The sequence below is a fragment of the Ranitomeya variabilis genome, chromosome 1 (genome assembly GCF_051348905.1).
Source record: "Ranitomeya variabilis isolate aRanVar5 chromosome 1, aRanVar5.hap1, whole genome shotgun sequence".
In the NCBI taxonomy this organism is placed as follows: domain Eukaryota; kingdom Metazoa; phylum Chordata; class Amphibia; order Anura; family Dendrobatidae; genus Ranitomeya; species Ranitomeya variabilis.
In genome coordinates, this window is record NC_135232.1 from 757,368,958 (window position 1) to 757,391,162 (window position 22,205).

The window sequence follows — 22,205 nt, forward strand, 5'->3', positions numbered from 1 at the left end:
CACACCTCCGTTTCCAAGACTTCTCTCGTGCTGTGCCAGCTCTCTGGAATGCACTTCCCCAGACGATCAGACTGATACCTAGCCCCGAACTATTCAAGCGTGCTTTGAAAACCCATCTCTTCAAACAAGCCTACCACATCAACTACTCAGTAAACTAACTTTGCCCTGTTCCCTCCTTCCAAATATTACTCTGAATCTGCACCCTACTATTCATCTGTCTCCACACCCTCCATGCACACGATAACTGCACTTGATACTTGACAATTGCACTTAAACACACGGGCTGATGACCGGATCATGCAGCTTTGTATGAAAATCCCTATGTATTATAATTGCCAGACCTGAAATAACAAGCACTTTTCACCTATTGTGTCCCCCCATTTCCTTGTAGATTGTAAGCTTGCGAGCAGGGACCTCACTCCTAATGTCACTGTTTAAATTGTCTTAACTCGTACCGAATTTATTGTTTGTACATGTCCCCGCTTAATTGTAAAGTGCTGCAGAATATGTTGGCGCTATATAAATAACAATTATTATTATTATTATTAAAGCAGTCATCAAAGTAAAAGGTGGCTACTTTGAAGAACCTAGAATATAAAACATAATTTCAGTTGTTTCACACTTTTTTGTTAATTATATAATTCCACTTGTGTTAATTCATAGTTTTGATGCCTTCAGTGTGAATGTACAATTTTCATAGTCATGAAAATACAGAAAAATCTTTAAATTAGGTGTGTCCAAACTTTTGGTCTGTACTGTATATCCCGCTGTACGATCACTGCTAACTCCACGATAACCCCACACTACTTGCTGCCACCACCAATCTTGTTTTTAACCCCTTAACGACTGCTGATACGCCTTTTAACGGCGTCAGTTAAGGGTACTTAAACCACAGCGCCGCTTTTTATCGGCGCTGAAGTTTACGTGTATAGCGCCCATCAGCGTCAGAATTTCTCTGGGGTCTCGGCTACTGGGGATAGATGAGACCCCAGAGAACATGATTCGGTTCGGTTTTAACCGACCCCGGTGTTGGGATCGCCTTTATTAAAGGTATAATGGCGACCGCAAAGAAAAAAAAGTCTGATTTTCCATTTAATTTCTCTTTCCTCTGATGTGATCACACATCACAGGAGAGAAATAGGATCCCCCGATCACCCCCCGGTACCTCTGGTGTCCAGGCATCACCCCAAGAAGTCCCCTGGCCGCTGGCATCTTCTTCCGGGAGAAAATGGCGGGTGCATGCTCAATGCACCCGCCGAGATCTGCTGGCTGGCACCTGGCAACAATAGGAAATTTTTCCTATTGATTCAATTTGATCACTGTGATAGACCCTATCACAGTGATCAAAATATAAAAAACAGTAAATAAAACCCCCATTTATCACCCCTTAAATTAGGGAAAAATATTAAAATATATATTTATTTCCAGGTTATTATTATTAGTAGATTGAAGATGGTGAAGTTCAAGCTCTTAGCTTTGCCATGTGTAGGAGGAAGCAAACTTTTACATGACCACAACTGCACAAACGAAGGCTGGCTGCTGTGCTGACAGAGAGTGGAGTAGGGTGAACATGAAAAACTGCTGGACTATGAGGAGGTGCAGGTGCGGATGTTATGGTGGATTGATAAAGATATGATGTGCTCGTTGTCTGAAATCAGCCAGAAACAGAGGGCATGTCCACTCTCATAACAGCTGACGGTCTCTCACGACTGTAGCAGGTAAACTAGTGGAGGTTCTGTGGGCAGAGAACTGTGAGAGAACACTGGCCATGTTTACGAAGAAAGAAGCAGATGTGGTTAGTGGGCCAGCCGGTGGTTGGCGAGGCCCGCTAGATCGCATTTTAGGGCAGTGAGATTACCAGACTGACACATGTTGATCGCACATGTTCCAGTTCATGCATTTAATAGGCAAATTAGTGGATTTTTAGACTCTACTCAGTATTTTTTTTACAAAGTTGGCAGATAACATGAGTTGTCATCCTTTGTGGTCTCAAATGAGGGCCAGGCTAACCAACCCTTGCTGCTCCTGCGAACTTCAGACCCGCAACCGCTGCTTGACACAGCCAGAGTTGTGTGAGGATGCAGTGCTTGTCATGGTTGGCTCACTGTGTGGGAAGCTGCAACGTAACCTGCTAGACTTCCTCCTCCTCTAATGATGAGCTACTCAGCTGCATGCTTCTGGGTTCACACCAAGAGGGATCTACAACCTAATCATCATCCTCTCTGTTCTCCCATTCCTCGCCCTGAGAATCACCATACTCCTCTTCCTGCCCTGATTGCACAGTGCAATCCACATGTGCCACAGGTATCGGAGTCACATCAGGAATGGGTCACCTACACCCCGGGGGTTAAACTCTGGTGATGAGGGTCAGGATTCTGCTCAGACCCTACATCGTCCAGTCCCGGATCCAACTGCAAAACTTTTGCCCATCGGTGCAGATGCTTTCCTCCTCTTGAGTCTGCGAATCTTTGAAGCAGAACTGTGATGGCAATGGAGTAGAATGAGCAAAGAGCTCTGAAGACTCGCCCATCTGTGGTTCCCCACAGTCAGTTGGGTGGTTGGAGAGTTGTGAAGCAGGGGAAAACTAGGGTAATTGGGGTGCCACTTCAGAGGACTGTACTGCGCGTGATGTTAAGGTGGAGGAAGAGGGAGAGGTCACTTGATGCAGAGCTTGCCATCCACTGGAGCACATTCTGGCCCTCATCTACAAGGCATACCCAAGTGCGGTTGCCAAAGAAAGGGAGTCAAGTAACCCGTCCTGTAACTAAAGTTGTCAAAATGCTGCACAATTTGTAACTGCAGCAAAACAAACCTACTTCTCATCTCTCATATCATCTCTGTCTGATAACCCTAAAGAGCTATTCAATACTTTCAATTCTCTTCTCGTCCCTCAGCTCCCCCTACCTATCCAATCATCTCAGCTGAAGACTTTGCCTCATTCTTTAGGCAGAATATTGACAACATAAGGCAAATCTTTTGCCTAAAGTCCCCACAGCCCCTCCTCAAAACTACTTAACTCTCCTCCCCCGAAACCAACTCACCATCACGGAAGATTAATTTTCCTCTTTACTCTCCAAATCATGTCTCACCGCCTGTGAACTTGACCCAATCAATCCCCCCTCATTCCAAACCTTACAACAGTCTTCATCCCAAAACTAACCCACCACTTCAACCTGTCAATAAGAACTGTTATCTTCCCCTCAAGCTTCAGACATACCTCGATCACACCCACCTTCAAAAAGTCTTCCCTTGACCCATCCTTTGTGTATAGATACCGCCCCATATCACTTCTCCCCTATGCCTCAAAAAATAGTGGAACATGTTCATTTTGAACTGTCCTCAAATCTATCCTCCAGCTCCCTCTTTGACCGCTTTCAATCTGGCTCCCAACTGCACCATTTGACTGAAACTGCCCTTACTAAAGTCAACAACGACCTACTAACCACCAAATCCAAGCAATACTACTTTGTCCTTCTTCTGCCTTCAACACATTGGACCATTTCCTATTACTACAGACAGTCATCTCTTGGCATCACAGACTTGGCCCTATCTTGTAACACCTCATACCTAACAGACAGGACATTCAGTGTCTCCCACGCACACACCACCTCATCTCGCACCCTATCTGTCAGTGTTCCGCAAGGTTCAGTTCTAGGACCCTTACTCTTCTCTATCTACACCTTTGGCCTGGGACAGCTTATAGAGGCTCACAGCTTTCAGTATCACCTCTATGCTGATGACACACAGATCTACCTTTGTGGACCTGATATCACCTCCTTACTTAGGCTACGTTCACATTAGCGTTCTGCGCCGCAGAGTCGGGCGCTGCAGCGTCGCCGCATGCGTCATGCGCCCCTATATTTAACATGGGGGCGCATGGACATGCGTTGCACTTGCGTTTTGTGACGCATGCGTCACTGTGGTGCATGCGTCAGGGTGCAGAGGATGCAGCAAGTTGCAGTTTTTTCTGCGCCCAAAACCATGCAAAAGTGGACGCATGCGTCACAAAACGCTGCGTTGTGCATGCGTTTACATTTGCGTTGTGCGTTGCGTCGCCGACTCTGCGGCGCACAACGCAAATGTGAACGTAGCCTTACCAGGATCCCACAATGTCAGACCATTTCTTTATCTTTGTTCTATGCTAGGTTTCTAAAACTTAACATGGATAAAACCGAATTCATGATCTTTCCACCATCTCATTCAAATACCCCCCCCCCCCCCCCCCCACTGACCTAGCCATCAAAATTAGTGATGAGCGAATATACTCATTACTCGAGATTTCCCGAGCACGCTCGTTTGACCTCTGGGTATTTTTCAGTGCTCAGAGATTTAGTTTTCCTCACCTCAGCTGAATGATTTACGTCTCTTAGCCAGCTTGATTACATGTGGGGATTCCCTAGCAACCAGGCAACCCCCACATGTACTTATGCTGGCTAACAGATGTAAATCATTCAGCTGTGGCGATGAAAACTAAATCTCCGAGCACTAAAAAATACTCGGTCACCCGAGCGTGCTCGAGAAATCTCAAGTAACGAGTATATTCGCTCATCACTAATCAAAATCAATGGCTTGACTATGATCTTTCCTTCAAATCTAAGATCCAAACCCTTTCCCCTTCCTGCCAAGTTCAACTCAAATATATCTCCCGAATTTGAAGATTCCTCAACCATGAATCTGTAAAAACACTAGTGCATGCCCTCATCATCTCTCACCTCAACTTCTGCAAACTCCCGCTGTGGCCTCCCTTGTAACACGATCGCACCTATTCAAAATCTGCAGCTCGACTAATCCAGCTGTCACCCCATTATTCCCCGGCTTCTCCCCTTTGTCAATCCCTGCACTGGCTCCCCATTGCCCAGAGACTCTGGTTCTAAACCCGAAGTTTGGAGTACAAAGCGATCTAAAACCTGTCTCTTCCACACATCTCTGGCCTAGTCTCATGGTACCTACCTGCACGCAACCTCCGATCATCAAAATATCTTCTCTACTCCCCTTTTTTTTCCTCTTCCCACAATTGCATACTAGATTTCTCCAGGAGATCCCCTCAACTCTGGAACTGTGTACCCCAACATATCATACTCTCGCCTTCCATGAGAACCTTCAAAAGGAACCTGAAGAAATACCTCATCTGACAAGCCTACAACCTACACTAACCAACGCTCCACCATACTGCTGCACAAGCAGCTCTACCCTCACCTATTGTATCCTCACCCATCCTTTGCCATCCTGGCGCATGGCTGACTGCTGTGCCATTTGCAAATTTCTACTGTGGGTTAATTGATGCCACTTTTCATGGTGACTGCCCCTAATTTTAGCTGTTTGCAAAGCTTTTTGTTACCCCTTCAGGTGTTGTGTATGCATTTAGTTTGGCCTAATGGGGTTCGGGTACGTTTGACAAACCGGGAAGGAAACAAACCTTGAAAGGTTCACTCATCTCTACTCTCAAGTACTGGGAGATGGTGCTATAAAGAAAGGCGGTGGCTTCACCAGGTAGCAATATTGAGGACAGGTTAGAGGGGCTAGTGCGAAGACCTCAGCCCGGGGTGATGATTGTGAATATTTGTTGTTTATCATTGCTCTCCGACAACCTGCCAAGTGATCACAAGAAAAAGCTTATTTATCACTGATTGCATGTTGTTATGTGGGCAGAATATTCATTGTTGATCGGCAGCATATTCCCTCATGTGCTGCCGACAATAATGACAGTGAGTGGGAGCAATCTTTGTTACATGACAATGAAAGGTAACGAGTCACAAGCAGCTCCTTATATCGCTCCTTATATGCTGTGGGAAGATACCTGCCATGTAACAGAGCCCCTGAGCCCCCCATAGATTGTTGGTGGCCTACGAGAACAGTCTGACATGAGGACCCTGCTCTATCCTAGTATCAGCTGTTGGGGGCCACACAGACTAATGTCAGACCTTCCATGTCTAGTGTGTGAGGAAATGGCTGGCATTGACTCCCTGCCAGTGTCAGGCTTGTGTAGAGCCACATCTAGGGCAGCATTAGTGATGGTGAAGAGAAGCTCTGGCATCCATCCTCCGCGCGGTCCTCTGCCCCGACCCCATCTCCTGTAATCACACCGGTGTACGCAGCGCCCTATGCCGGGAATCACCCCCCTATGGCCGGTATCACCCCATATGACCCCGGTATCACCCCCCTATGGCCGGCGTCACCCCATATGACCGGTATCACCCCTATGCCTGCCTCCGTTCACACACAGGTATGCAATGGGTCCCTGCATGCAGCGCGTTCGCCCCTATGTAGTTAACTTGCTGCACCCGCCTCCCCTCCTCCCGCCACACGCGACTCCTCTCTCCCACTGCCGCCTCCCCAGCCTGCAGCCTGTCACAGTCACGTGTCATCAATGGGCGGGGTCTCTTCTCCGGGCTTCATTCATAAATCCTGAGGCCGGTGACGGAGCTGCAGCTTGGAGCCGGACCCGGAGGTGAGGATCGGGCATCGGTGCCAGGTACAGGGGCGGTAGAGGACCCGGATGGTTGGAGGTAGGCACTGGCTGCCTGTGGGAACAGCACTGATTTTGCAGCCATTTGCCTGCCTATTGCCCCAGCCTCCTCCGGGCACTCCCTGGGCATCTCTTGGGTCCAGCATAGTATGAGTCACTCCATATAGGGCCATGGCATCCTGTGGGCAGCACATGAGCTGGGTGCCTCCGGGCCAAGGCCACCCAGGAGGAAGGTGGGGCACTGTGCTGCTACCTGCTGCTAGTTGTGGAGCTTGGGGTGGGCACTGCCCAGGTGCCAGCCTGAGCTGCAGCCGTGAGGGGCCTGATGGCACAGGCTGGGCTCCAGCCCCTGCGCCGAGTAGACCTAGGCTTGGCATTGTCTGTGGAGGGCAGCTTGCCTGCCTACTAGCCCCCACTGGGCAGTGCCCCTGGCCAGCACCATGTTCCCACTGCCTCCCTGTACTGTATATTCCAACCCTGCCTCCTCTTTCTTTCTGCAGGTGTCAGATCATGAGCAATGAGTCACCTGCATGGGAAAATATAACGGACAGTTCCACGGTGAGACCCTCTGCCCCCCAGTTTGCCCCCGCCGTAGTGCTACGCTACTATTCATTTAGCCACAGGGAATGAAATGTGTTACTGAATCCATGGATTTGATCACTGGCGCAGACCTTTGTGATTTCATGCTGCTATTAGCGTTTCGTGTATTCTAGGGGGGTAGGAAGATGACATTATGTAACCTGTAGTCCCACATATACATTGCCAATCAATTGTGCAGTGGGTTTACAGTCTGTGGGTGAGACTAAGGTTTGATAGGTATCCAACACCTAAATATGAGCCAACTATTCTCTGTGGAGCGGTCACCTACAACCACTGTGGGCTGCCGCCTTGGATGGAAAGACAGTTGATTCACCAGCAACAAGTGTCATTTCAGCATTCATGAGGCGCGATAACTAAAGTAATCTTTATACTGAAGCGGATCTGGCACCAGATATCCAAAACCAAACTCAAATGACTTTAAAATTCCACTTCATAATGGCTGTAAAAGGATAAACCTAGTCTCTGCCTTCAAAACCAGATTGACATCTCCTCAAGGGCCTCCTGATGCTGCTGAGATCTCACTCTGCTCAGTACAAGCTGCAACTGTCAGGCTCGGTGGGCAGGGATTGAATACATGAGGACTCATGAGCTTTCTACCTCTTTACCTGGACTCCTAAATGTTAATAGCATAATTATACAGTTGTTCTGACATTCATTTTCACAGTAAGTACACCAGCATCATCAGGACTAGGAAATCTAATAATAATGTATGTAGTTTGTATTATGAAGTGTAATGACAGTTTATTAGTAATGCAGTTCCCACTGATGATTGCATGTCCTCGCACATTACTGTAGCCCATTGAACGTGTCTCTACTGTATCGCCAGCAAGGTAATGGAGGAATAATGGATCTGTATGGGACAGTGTTGAGGACTATGTTACATTAATAGAGCAATTGTAACGATTGTAAGAGTGATCATATGGGGTCACACATACTCCTAGCACATGCTGTATGGTTAGGGAAACGAGGTCGCGGGGTGTTACCAATAGAACAAAGACCTTATGATGATTTGTCATAAGGTCTTTGTTTATAAGTCTGTAGCAAAAAAAAGGGTAGCAACTGGAAACAAGTATGAGCCCAAAGATTTGTCACCTTTTCCCATTTCTAAAATCTCTACTAGTTCATGGAGAATAAACGGGATTATTGATTTAATATCTTCTATTAGCTATAATGCGGCAGGACTGTCTCTCGGGTACACCCAAAAGGGGCAAAGCCCTCCAGGAAGGACCAGCATGGCTGCTAGCGCTTGGATAGTTACTGCTGTAACCTTCTAATCAATTCATGAAGTTTTGTTTTTTTTAATAAATATATATATATATATATATATATATATATATATATATATATATATATATATTATATATATATACAAACCCTGAGGATAATTTGGTCAGTTTTTTTACCTCAGTATTTGTAAGCCAAAACCAGGAGAGGAACAATCAGAGGAAAGTATAATAGAAACATATGCACCACTTCAACATTTATCACCCACTCCTGGTTGTGGCGGAGAATTACTGAGGTAAAATACTGACCAAATACTGAGGTAAAAAATACTGATCGTGTGAACGTGGGCTTACCTGTTACCTTCGACGGGAGTCCTTGACACGTGTACCATGTGTGGCTACATCCAATTTTTCACTTTCACGGGGATTTCAAGCAGAAAAATAGCAGGGACAGATGCAACTTGTTCACTTGTTTTTCCCAAAGACTGATTATCTTCATGGTCCAAAAAGTTCAGCATCAGGGAAGTAACAAGAAATACGACTGGTGCTAGAGTGGAAGGAGATAGTCATGCTATAGGTAGGCCCGTATGCACTGCCGGGCCCCACAAGGCAACCATACTAGACTTGGATCTGCAGGTTGTGGGCCAGATCGGTATAAGATTAGGTGAGCTTTTCACTTCTATTAACAAGGACATGTTCTATGTTTTGAGAATTGAATGTTACCGTTTTGGAAAGGTCTGACATTTTGTAAGCCTCACATATACGCAGTATGTATATGTGTGTATATATATATATATATATATAATGTATACAGTAACCCGATGGGATGTAGCATTTTCCTTCTATGATTTCAGAATCCCTATAATTTTTTAATTTCTGGGTACAACTTTGCCCAAGATCCAGGACTAGTCTTCCAGAGCTGCCCGTGTTACACAGGGTTCTTGTGCCATCTATACCAGCGGTGTGGCTACTGCTAGCATGTAATGTCATCATACGTTTCCTTTATCTGGTAACTTCTTGGAGATGATGTCCACATTGACCAAGTAAGCGATCTTTTATCTGGTCCTGCAGGATGCGCCAGGGGCCCCTACTCAGGATGGGTACGTTCTGCTCCTGGTTCTGTTGTCCATCTTCATTGGAGGAACACTCCTCCTCCTTATTGGGGTCTTGATCCTTTGCAAGCGCTGCTGTGACTCGCGTCTGAGGCTGTCCAGGTAAGCAAGGTGTATTTTGACAAAGTTAATGTAGATTTTAGCTGTGGATGTTAATGATTATTACGCCCTTCCTTTTCAGACCCAGTGATGATGCAGAGAAAACAAACACTTCCTATGTGGATGAGTCCCAACCCACGCACGGTAGGAAAGATACTAGTCATGCCACCCCTTAACAAAATGCACACTGTGTATATGCATCATACGGTGGTCCAGCAGAGCAGACTCGTTAGTTATGTTTTACAGCAGCAGTGAGAATGGAGTGTGATATTTTTGTTAGATATATGGATGCTGATTAGATAGAACTGCGATTTGTATAGTACTTTAAGGAAATCAGTCAGCGGCACAAAGTAGGGGCAGAGACTCTGATTCCAGTGATGTGTCAGTTGGAGATTATCACTAGAGGACTAATGGTCTGGTGCCAGGTAGTCCTGCTCTGCATCACCCAGCCACCACCAATGAGTGCCAGTGATGTGGATGGAGTTATACAGACCTCAGCATCTGGTGAAAGGCTTGATCTGCACAAGAGTGAAAGGGATTTTCATCAAAATGACAACATGCAGACCAGAAAGTGACATTGCTGGATCAGGGTCCATGCCCCTACATTATGCTGTTCTCAGATTACACAGAAAAAAAGCCTGGTGAGAGATTCCCCTAAATAATATTTATCCCATTTCTACAGATATCACTATCCGGATAGAGGATGCAGAATCTCTGTCAGCTTCAGGGACCAGGGACGCAGAGTCAGAGAGATTCCTAGGCACGGCTTCCAGTGGTAGACGGGTCTCATTTAATGAGGGAGCATTATGTGGTCAAGAAAAGAGGGAGCGAGAAAGAGGAAGAAGGTAAAAACAGACCCAACTAAGATCACCACAAACAAGAGCCCATACTGCATGGACGTTAACAGCAGAAAAGATTTAGAAAGCTAATAATAACTAATAATAACAATGGTGGACTGAAGAATAAGTTATCACATAAGATATTTTTTGCCCCAGGTACACTCTGACGGAGGGAGATTTTCACTATTTGAAGAATGCCCGACTGACCCTCTCCCCTCTTCCTTCATTACCGCCAACTGCTCTACATATTCTAACAATACATGAAAGTGAAGGCGGTGAAAGTAGTAGTAGCGGAGCGGCATCAGACACACATCCAACGTCTCCAACCAAATCCAATATTTCCATATACCAGGTTAGTGTTAGAGTATGCACCCTCGAGCCTCAGGTCAACCTAAACCAGTTTGTGGCACTTAATTTTTTTTTCCTCCTTTATGTATTAGCCTCCTCGAAGTCCACCTGCACCACTTACTAGACTCTCCCTCAGTTTAACATCTGCTCTTCCTGGAGATGCCTACAACTCTGTCGCAGATACGAGTTTTATGGAAACTCCAATCCATGGTCCTTCATCTCCTAGGCAAAGTCCTATCAACACCAGGGTGAGTACAAACCTAGAATGATAGAAAATGTGCCAAAAGGCTACCTGAAGACAAGAGGATCCATGCAACTCTAGTTTACACCTGCTTTCCATTTCCCAGTTTGACCTCAGCAGTCATCTCCCTCAGGGTGGCTCTAGTTCAGATGTAGGTACCACACGAAGTCATGGTGCGGTCCTTCACTTCTTCAACCGTCTACGGCGTCATGCAAGCTTAGAAGGAGCAAGCCCCTATCTTAAAATCAAGAAATGGAAATTGGGCAGCGTACAGAGAGCAAGCAGCTTAGACACGAGAGGTGAGGGGGAGGAATGGCCTGGATGCACAAGATAAAAAGGAAGCAGCCTGTAACCAGAGTCACGGATGGGGGAAACCTGGATTCCTAAGGTGATGGGTGGGGTATAATTTGGATAACTAAGATTAGAATGAATACAATAAAGAGGGCTAACATATCATACAACTAAAAAAAAGCTAATAAAATATTGTTGATCTAAATGGCAATAGCATACGTAGAAAAGAAAACACGACGTGGTAGATCATTTTTTTTCTAAAGACATTTCAGACAGCCCTTTTAGTGAAAACAGCAGAAAGAGCAATACTGTGGCTGTTCAGAAGAGAGGTGTTATTATTGATCGTTTATTAACTTCACTTTACAGGTTCTCCAAAGCGGCATCAGTTCCAGCGACAGAGAGCAGCAAGTGAAAGTGCGGAACGCGATGACATCATACAATACATAACCCACACACAAGATACTGGTCTCACCACAAACCAAGGATCTTTCATCCAGCAGCATGGCACTCCCCTACATTCCCTCGGCAGGTATTCTTCTATTACCCTCTCGACTAAACAACTAGAAATCCTATTGTACATGCATATAACGCAACTCCATTTTTCATCTTTTACAGAATCCTTCTTGCCTCATATGTAATTGAAAATATGGACTGTGCCATTGCTGTGCAATTATTATTATTATAATTTTTTTTTACCAGGCTAGACCATGGGGAAGATGGGTCGCTGGCTGATGTAGGAAGTGCAGAACAGGGTCAGCTTCCGCCACAGTGTGACATCTGGAGCTTACGTGCATCACTGGAGCAATGCGCCTCTGATCAAAGTAGTAGCAACAATGATCGGGATTCTGTTCGCAGTGATGCAGAAAGTGTTAGCTCCTTGAGTGGACTGCCTAGCCTTCCTTCCCAAGACTTGCCTGATGTTAAATCAGGAAAGGTACAAGAGCCAGAAACTGGATCTCGAAAGCTTCTACAGATGGACAGTGGCTATGCCTCTATTGAAGCTCCTTGCCGACCACCAGAAGAGTCATCTAGCCCTCATCGGGACAAGACTGCATCGGAAAAACGACTGTTTTTCACACATGCTGGACGGAAAGGAACAGTTTTTGATAGTCTGGAAGGTCGCTTATATGAAGAGGGTGCTTCAGGTGGAGAGGAAGACAAATGGTTTCCGCACCACACTCCATCTCCACGCGAGACACTTTCTAGGCGAGATTATAGCATAGATGAAAAAACCGACGCATTGTTTAATGAATTTCTTCGGCATGACCCACAATACGATGATTCCCCTCTGCGCATAAAGCATCGCTCTCGTGCTCATTTGCGCAAACAGTGGCAGAGGACAAAGCAGTACAGTGATCCAGGGATCCGTTTCCCTCCTGCCCTGGAAAGACACCGTGCTTCCCCCTTACGTCGAGGAGACAGCACTAGTTACCTTCCTGACACAAGATACCACAGTACCCTACCACGAATTGCAAGTACTACAGATGAGGAAGGACCAGATGGCTGTCCATTAAGCCCAGCCTCACTCACACCTGAAGACAAAATTCAGGCTATTGAGGAGGAACCATATGAGCATGGACCTGCCCCTGAGGAACCTAGGCCTCCTGCAGAAAATCCTGATCAAGATTATGGTTATGGCCCTCAAACAACAGAGCTGCTGGACAAGATAGGTGCAGGACTTGAGGAACGATTGTACCCAATTGTGCAGAGGACAGCATGCAGTCCTGAGAGGCTTTGCACAGTGGCACATATCTCACCTGATCACAGTCCTGTGTAGAAGGAACAAGGTCTCTTTAGATGGGACAGTAAGATGAGGTTTAGTGACTGAGCTGAAAACCAGAACACTTCCTGTATAGCGCAGTGCCAAATGATACCAACCCAGTCACTCATTTTATCCACTGCTACATTTTGTGCCATACAAACACAAGCATGACTGTAAATACCGGCAGCACATGTAGAACACATCACAAACAGCATGAGCATACACACTACATTTTTCATAGGAACATGTACAGTTATCTTCCAAGCAATATGAAGTTTCTTCCTGAAAGCCCTCAGGGACCCTGCATTAGGGAAATGGGGGCGTAGGATGGATCCAGTAGCACTCCATGTCGTTTGCTGCAGATCCATTACTCCCTACCCAAAAACTGAACCTACAGGCACAAGGAGTGAGATTGATGTAGGCTCTATGAAAAGTGTGCGTGGAACTTAATATTTATTTATTTTATTTATTTTGTAAAGCTGCTTTGTTTCTGGGAGATGGTGCAATCTTGCCTTTGTATTCCAATGTAGCACACAACAGGGTGCAAGAATTTTTCATGATCTCCCCATCACCGCTGTGCATTTCCCCCATATTAAAATGAGACAGCACATACTAATCGACAATGGCTGAGTGTACACCGTGTGTATCATAGAGATTGGGGCTGTGTCAGTAGTTAGGAGACCACTGGAATTCCCGCAATTTGCATTCCTTTGTGATTTGTCATAATGATCCTGTTATACCTTTCAAGTTTATATATGTAGCAAGCAAAAGCTAGGAGTGTCGCATATGAACTACCAGCCCGTCTGCTAGCCAGTTATCTATGGTTCACACCCATGCTCAGGAACCAGAAACTAGTGGAAACCAAATAATCGTTTAATCACTAAGGAGAAATTAACAACCCATGATAGTTTACACATGGCTCCTTTTCTCCAAACGCACACACAACTGCTGGGTTTGTCTAAAGGAGTATGGTGCTCCCTTTCCTTCCCCACTTTAGCATTGTATTGTGTATGAGGGCTCAGTTAGGGCTGATGATGGGCTCTCCACCTTCTTTATGTATAATACATATGGTACGCAGCCAGATAAACAAAGTGGAGCAAGAAACAAGTTCAAGTCATAAAGTGCAGCAGATGCTGGACACTGTGCAAGTCCAAAAGGTCCAGAAGGAATAGGGGGATCAGAGAACAATGAAAGGGCATTTCCCTTTACTGCAGCAATTCGGCTGTAGCGTCTGTTGGGTACAATCTCTCAGTGATATAGAGTAGTCTGCAGGAACGGATCACTGTATTAAAAAACAAAAAAAAGTCGTAAGAGTGATATATTTATAATTATCCAATTATTTGCACTGTTTTAATAAGATAATGACATTGTGAATTAAATTAAAAAGAAAGAAAAGCAATCCGAAAATATGCAATTTTTCTCGTGGTTTTACTGTGTTTCACTTGATTGGTCATTCTTAACTTAGATTAGAAGAACATGAAATCTACAGTTCCTCCCATTCATATACTTTTCTATTTATTTCTTCTATAAACTGAGCCAGCCACCCCTCATCATGAAACCTCTCATCAACATTGTTGGATTTGCCTTCTTTTCCACTAGCAGCTTGACAGTGAGCCAATCTGTGGTCATTATCAAAACCCTGAGGTCCTCATTCTGTAATCACTTGGAGTCTGCATACTGCAAAGTCGGCCATACACATTAGGTGGCTGCAGGATGAACGATGCTTGGCCCATCCTTCGGCCATACACATTAGGTGGCTGCAGGATGAACGATGCTTGGCCCATCCTTCGGCCATACACATTAGGTGGCTGCAGGATGAACGATGCTTGGCCCATCCTTCGGCCATACACATTAGGTGGCTGCAGGATGAACGATGCTTGGCCCATCCTTCGGCCATACACATTAGGTGGCTGCAGGATGAACGATGCTTGGCCCATCCTTCGGCCATACACATTAGGTGGCTGCAGGATGAACGATGCTTGGCCCATCCTTCGGCCATACACATTAGGTGGCTGCAGGATGAACGATGCTTGGCCCATCCTTCGGCCATACACATTAGGTGGCTGCAGGATGAACGATGCTTGGCCCATCCTTCGGCCATACACATTAGGTGGCTGCAGGATGAACGATGCTTGGCCCATCCTTCGGCCATACACATTAGGTGGCTGCAGGATGAACGATGCTTGCCATCCTTCGGCCATACACATTAGGTGGCTGCAGGATGAACGATGCTTGGCCCATCCTTCGGCCATACACATTAGGTGGCTGCAGGATGAACGATGCTTGACCCATCCTTCGGCCATACACATTAGGTGGCTGCAGGATGAACGATGCTTGGCCCATCCTTCGGCCATACACATTAGGTGGCTGCAGGATGAACGATGCTTGGCCCATCCTTCGGCCATACACATTAGGTGGCTGCAGGATGAACGATGCTTGGCCCATCCTTTGGCTCACAGCCGTCTCTACCATACATTGGAGCACTCACTCAGCCAAGCGCTCCAGGAGAAAGAAGCTGACTGATACCTCTGCCGGGGCTTACATCAAGTAACACAAAGCCATTTGCAGTCCGAAATTGGACAAGTCAGACCGACAACTCCCCAATGAGCAGTTTTCCTGTGCCCCTATATACAGGAGGTCAACATTAGTCTTATGTGTATGGGGCCTTAACATCCTGTTACCTATACACATGTTAGGTGATCCATTTTAGATTGCTGATGGTCCAACCACTGATCCAGAGAATGGGACTCCGTAGTTCCTTGTTTGAATAGGGCACTGCTCTCACATATACCACTGCTCCATTCGCTGTATATGGGTTGTCAAAGATGGGAGAATACAACTCTGCTATCTCCATCAGTCTCATAGACTGTAAAAGATGAGGGGAGCCCTCAGTGATAGAAGCTGAATGCTGTGTATTGCGTACGCAGCGACCTATCAATCAGTGGAGGGAGTGCTCTCTCTGTGTATACCCCAGGCAAACTATGTGAGTCCATCAACGAGCTGTGCATTACAGAAATGCATTTCACAATAGACCGTTCAGAAGCATTGAGGCAAAGTACAGTAATTCTATATATTTATATTACACACACAGTTGTGTGAAAAAGTGATTGCCCCCTTCCTGAGTTCCTATTATTTTGCAAGTTTAGAACCAGAAACACATTTTTGCAAGTTTGCCACACTTAAATATTAGACAAAAATAACACAAAATACAGTTTTTAAATTAAGGGCTTTATTATTAAAGGGAACCTGTCGGCAGGATTGTGCTCAGTAACCTACAGACAGTGTCAGGTAGGCGCTGTTATACTGATTACAATGATACCTTGGTTGATGGAATCCGTCTTGTGGTTGTTGTTTAACCCCTTAAGCCCCGAGGGTGGTTTGCACGTTAATGACCGGGCCAATTTTTACAATTCTGACTACTGTCCCTTTATGAGGTTATAACTCTGGAATGCTTCAACAGATCCCGGTGATTCTGACACTGGTTTCTCGAGACATATTTTACTTCATGATAATGGTAAAATTTATTTGATATTACCTGCGTTTATTTGTGAAAAAAATGGAAATGTGGCGAAAATTTAGCAATTTTCCAATTTTTATGCCCTTAAATCACAGAGATATGTCACACAAAATAATTAATAAGTAACACTTCCCACATGTCTACTTTACATCAGCACAATTTTGGAAACAAAATTTTTTTTTGTTAGGGAGTTATAAGGGTTAAAAGTTGACCAGCAATTTCTCAGTTTTACAACACCATTTTTTTTTTTAGGGACCACATCACATTTGAAGTCATTTTGAGGGGTCTATATGATAGAAAATACCCAAGTGTGACACCATTCTAAAAACTGCACCCCTCAAGGTGCTCAAAACCACATTCAAGAAGTTTATTAACCCTTCAGGTGTTTCACAGGAATTTTTGGAATGTTAACAAAAAAAAAAAATGAACATTTAATTTTTTTCACAAAAAATGTACTTCAGCTCCAATTTGTTTTATTTTACCAAGGGTAACCGGAGAAAATGAACCCCAAAAGTTGTTGTACAATTTGTCCTGAGTACCCCAATACCCCATATGAGGGGGTAAACCACTGTTTGGGTGCATGGCAGAGCTCGGAAGGGAAGGAGCGCGATTTGACTTTTCAATGCAAAATTGGCTGGAATTGAGATGGGACGCCATGTTGCGTTTGGAGAGCCCCTGATGTGCCTAAACATTGAAACCCCCACAAGTGACACCATTTTTGAAAGTAGACCCCCCTAAGGATCTTATCTAGATGTGTTGTGAGAGCTTTGAACCCCCAAGTGTTTCACTACAGTTTATAAAGCAGCCGTGAAAATAAAAAAATCCTTTTTTTTCCCACAAAAATTATCTTTAAGACCCAGTTTTGTATTTTCCCAAGGGTAATAGGAGAAACTGGTCCCCAAAAGTTGTTGTCCAATTTGTCCTGAGTACGCTGATACCCCATATGTGGGGGGAACCACCGTTTGGGCGCATGGCAAAGCTCGGAAGGGAAGGAACGTCATTTGGAATGCAGACTTAGATGGATTGGTCTGCAGGCATCACGTTGCATTTGCAGAGCCCCTGATGTACCTAAACAGTAGAAACCCACCACAAGTGACCCCATATTGGAACCTAGACCCCATATTGGAACCTAGACCCCAAGGAAGTTATCTAGATGTGTTGTGAGAACTTTGAACCCCCAAGTATTTCACTACAGTTTATAACGCAGAGCCGTGAAAATAAAAAATCATTTTTTTCCCACAAATGTTTTTTAGCCCCACAAATTTTTATTTTCCCAAGGGTAACAAGAGAAATTGGATCCCAGAAGTTGTTATCCAATTTGTCCTGAGTACGCTGATACCCCATATGTTGGGGTAAACCCCTGTTTGGGCGCACGGGAGAGCTCGGAAGGGAAGGAGCACTGTTTTACTTTTTCAACGCAGAATTGGCTGGAATTGAGATCGGACGCCATGTCGCGTTTGGAGAGCCCTGATGTGCCTAAACAGTGGAAACCCCCAATTCTAACTGAAACCCTAACCCAAACACACCCCTAACCCCAACCACACCCCTAACCCCAACCCTAACCACACCCCTAATCCTAACCCTGACACACCCCTAACCTTAATCTCAACCGTAAATGTAATCCAAACCCTACCCCCAACCCTAACCCTAACGGGAAAATGGAAATAAATACTTTTTTTAAATTTTTTTATTTTTCCCTAACTAAGAGGGTGATGAAGGGGGGGTTTGATTTACTTTTATAGCGGGGTTTTTTAGCGGATTTTTATTATTGGCAGCTGTCACACACTAAAAGACGCTGTTTATTGCAAAAAATATTTTTTTGTGTTACCACATTTTGAGAGCTATAATTTTTCCATATTTTGGTCCAGAGAGTATAATTATTTTTGCATCGCTTTATTCTGAGGACTATAACTTTTTTATTTTTTTGCTGATGATGCTGTATGGCGGCTCGTTTTTTATGAGACAAGATGACTTTTTCAGCGGCACCATGTTTATTTATATCTGTCTTTTTGATCGCGTGCTATTTCACTTTTTGTTCGGCGGTATGATAATAAAGCGTTGTTTTTTGCCTTTTTTTACGGTGTTCACTGAAGGGGTTAACTAGTGGGACAGTTTTATAGGTCGGGGTGTTACGGACGCAGTGATACTAAATATATGTGTACTTTTTTAAATTTAGATAAAGGAATGTATTTATGGGAACAATATTTATTTAATATTTCTTTATTTAGGAATTTTTATTTTTTTTATTTTCTTACACATCCAAATATTTTTTTTTTTACTTTATAAGGGGGGGGGGGGGGTGCGCATCATGTTATAGAGTCAGATCGCTGATCTGACACTTTGCACAGCACTGTGTCAGATCAGCGATCGGACGTGCACTCCTGGAGGCTTCCTGGCGCCTGCTCTGAGCAGGCGCTGGTAAGCCACCTCCCTGCAGGACCCGGATGTAGCCTCATGGCCATTTTGGATCCGGGGCCTGCAGGGAGGAGACGCTCGCTACAAGGTGAGCACATCGCCTTGTACCGAGGGTCTCAGGGAAGCATTCAGGGAGCCCCCTCCCTGCACGATGCTTCCCTATGCCCCCCCCCCCCCGAAATGCTGCGATCATGTTTGATCGCAGTGTGCCGGGGGTTAATGTGCTGGCGGCGGTCCGTGACAGCGATAGTCAGCTGACACTCGGCCGTGCTCCCCCCGTGAGCGCGGCCGATCGCTATGACGTACTATCCCGTCCCTGGGAATTAAGTCCCAGGTCACCTTGACGGGATAGTACGTCATATGGGATTAATCTTTATTTTCAGTTTTGAGTTAATGATATGCCCATGCTCTGGGGCGGCCTGTGGGGGTCTTCATGTGGTGCTCTGCTTAGGTATTCATAATGGAGCCTGCTGGCAGGTCACTGATCCCTCGGTAAAAGCAGAGAGCAGCTACTGCTCAGGGGCAGGCGGCGCCATCTTGGAGGAATTTGTTTTTTCTTCTCCAGCAAGATGGCGCCGTCGACACCTGAGCAATAGCAGCTATCGGATCTATATACAGTACATACAGATAGGTGCTACTGTGCAAGCGTGCTGCTACTGTGCAAGCGTGGCGGGCGCCATTTTCAAATTGATTTTTTTTACACTTGCTCAATAACATCAAGAACAGTTATTAACTGGACAATAAACGTGATTATGCAGACCACCACATGAAGACCCCCCACAGGCCGCCCCAGAGCACGAGCATATCATTAACTCAATACTGAAAATAAAGATTAAACAACCACCACAAGACGGATTTCATCAACCAAGGTATCATTGTTATCAGTATAACAGCACCAACCTGACACTGTCTGTAGGTTACTGTGCACAATCCTGCTGACAGGATCCCTTTAAGGTTAAAAGAAATCCAAACCCACAGGGTCCTGTGTGAAAAAGTGATCAGTAGATATGGTCGCGTGATACAAATTATAAAAGTAAATAGGATGTACTGTACATTCCTGAAGCAAACATGCCTGTAAAAAAAACAAATAGAACACAGGATTAATCTGCTAAGCAGACAATCTTAATTTTCTTGTCTAAGGCTACGTTCACATTTGCGTTGTGCGCCGCAGCGTCGGCGCCGCAACGCACAACGCAAATAAAAACGCAGCAAAACGCATGCACAACGCTGCGTTTTGCGCCGCATGCGTCGTTTTTTTCATTGAATTTGGACGCAGCAAAAATGCAACTTGCTGCGTCCTCTGCGCACCGACGCTGGCGCCGCAGCGACGCATGCGGCGCAAAACGCAAGTGCGCCGCATGTCCATGCGCCCCCATGTTAAATATAGGGGCGCATGACGCATGCGGCGCCGCTGCGGCGCCCGACGCTGCGGCGAGGACCGCAAATGTGAACGTAGCCTTACTGCTGATGGGGTAGAAAGAGGAAGGCTTCAGCTGCGGAAAGTGGTCTTACAGGTACACAGAGAACAGTAGGCAGGAGAGGGACAGACGTTTTTCTATTACATATTTTTAATATGAGAGAAAATAGGATAAGACAGTAGATCTATATATACACATATATTTGATGTATGTAAAGGGAATCTGTCAGTTTTGCCATCTAATCTGAGAGAAGCATAACGTACAGAAAGAGACACTGATTCCAGCAATGATGCTGGTATAGATTTATCAGCAGATTATTACTAGCAGAATAGTAAAACTGCTGCCATATACAGTGGCATATGAAAGTTTGGGCACTCCTGGTCAAAATTACTATCTATTTTTTTCCTTCCATTTTTTACATTTTAAGAATTGCAAAAAGGAAAGTGGGCCTATGCAAATGTTTGGGTACCCTTGGAGATTTGTGTGTTCAGACACATTTTATCAAGCTTTCAGACCTTAATTAGTCTGTTAGAGTTCCAGTTTGTTCATCATCATCGTTCAGAAAGGCCAGGTGATGCAAATTTCCCAGCTTTATAAAAACCCAGCCTTCTTTATCCTTGTTGCAAAAAAATAGCAGCCATGGAATATTCTAAGCAGCTGCCTAGCACTCTGAAAATAAAAATGGTAGAGGCCCACAAAGCAGAAGACTGATATAAAAAGATAGCAACGTGTTTTCAGGTTGCCCTTTCCTTAGTTTGAGATGTAATTAAGAAATAGAAGTTAACAGGAACAGTGGAGGTCAAGATAAGGTCCCAAAGACCAAGCAAAATTTAAGTGAGAGATACTCATAGAATTGCTAGAGAGGCAAATCAGAACCCCCATTTCACTGAGAAAAACCTTCAGAAAGATTTAGCAGACTCTGAAGTTGTGGTACATTGTTCTACTGTTCAGAGAAGCCTGCAAAAATATAACTTTCATTTAAGAGTCATCAGAAGAAAACTTCTGCATACTCACCATAAAAATCATACGAGTATGCAAAATAACATCCAAACAAGCTTGTGGCATTTTGGAAACAAGTCATGTGGACCAATGAGGTTAAAATAGAACTCTTTGGCCACAATTATCAAAAGGTATGTGTAGAGAAAAAGGGCACAGAATTTCAGGAAAAGAACATCTTGCCAACCAGTAAGCATGGTGGTGGATCAATCATGCTTTGGGGTTGTATTGCAGCCAATAGCACAGGGAACATTTCACAGGTAGAGGTAAGGATGGATTTAATGAAATTTCAACAAGTTCTTGATGCAAATATCACACCCTCTGTGAAAAAAGAAGAAGCTGAAATTGAAAAGAGGATGGCTTTTGCAAATGGATAATAATTAGTGATGAGCGAGCGTGCTCGGAAAAGGTGTTATCCGAGCACGATCAAGTTCTAAAAAGAGCTATCTAACAGCCACGAGACATGCAGGCTCACTCATCACTAATAATGATTCCCAAACACAAGTCAAAATCTACAATAGACTACTTCAAAAGGTGCAAACTGAAGATTTTACAATGGCCCTCACTGTCCCCAGATCTGAACATTATTGAAAATATGTGGCTATACCTCAAAATAGCAGAGCAAGCAAGACGACCCAGGAATCTCACAGAGCTGGAAGAATATTAAAAGGAAGAATGGATGAAAATTCCTTAAAAAATTGAAAGACTCTTGGCTGGCTACAAAAAGCGTTTACAATCTGTGATACTTTCAAAAAAGGGGTGCTGCTAGTTACTAACCATGCAAGCTGCCCAAACTATTGCATCTGACAAAATGTAAAATATAAAAATGAATATATATTTTTGCCTACAATACAAAGTAAATCTGTCATCTTTAACTT

The 22,205-nt window shown here is 44.8% G+C and overlaps 2 protein-coding genes across 4 annotated transcripts in view; one reads left to right on the forward strand and one right to left on the reverse strand.

The window, feature by feature from the left end:
* Positions 1-6,320: 6,320 nt before the first annotated feature.
* On the forward strand, positions 6,321-14,386 carry CBARP (CACN subunit beta associated regulatory protein). 3 transcript variants are annotated; one of them, XM_077271392.1, is made up of 10 exons: positions 6,321-6,448; positions 6,967-7,024; positions 9,361-9,503; positions 9,583-9,644; positions 10,183-10,345; positions 10,496-10,691; positions 10,780-10,935; positions 11,035-11,227; positions 11,586-11,748; positions 11,919-14,386. In XM_077271392.1, exons 2-10 carry the CDS (start codon positions 6,977-6,979, stop codon positions 12,994-12,996), a joined length of 2,202 nt encoding a protein of 733 aa, XP_077127507.1. In that variant the 5' UTR covers positions 6,321-6,448; positions 6,967-6,976; the 3' UTR covers positions 12,997-14,386. The 3 variants fall into 3 exon arrangements, with proteins under 3 accessions (XP_077127507.1, XP_077127489.1, XP_077127498.1); XM_077271374.1 differs by having other exon boundaries at positions 6,370-6,506; XM_077271383.1 differs by having other exon boundaries at positions 6,379-6,472.
* STK11 (serine/threonine kinase 11) overlaps positions 13,834-22,205 on the reverse strand; it is a 132,697-nt gene continuing 124,325 nt past the window's right edge. The window contains exon 10 of the mRNA XM_077271405.1: positions 13,834-14,263. The gene's annotated coding sequence lies outside the window, so the exon portion shown is untranslated. The remainder of the gene's footprint in view (positions 14,264-22,205) is intronic.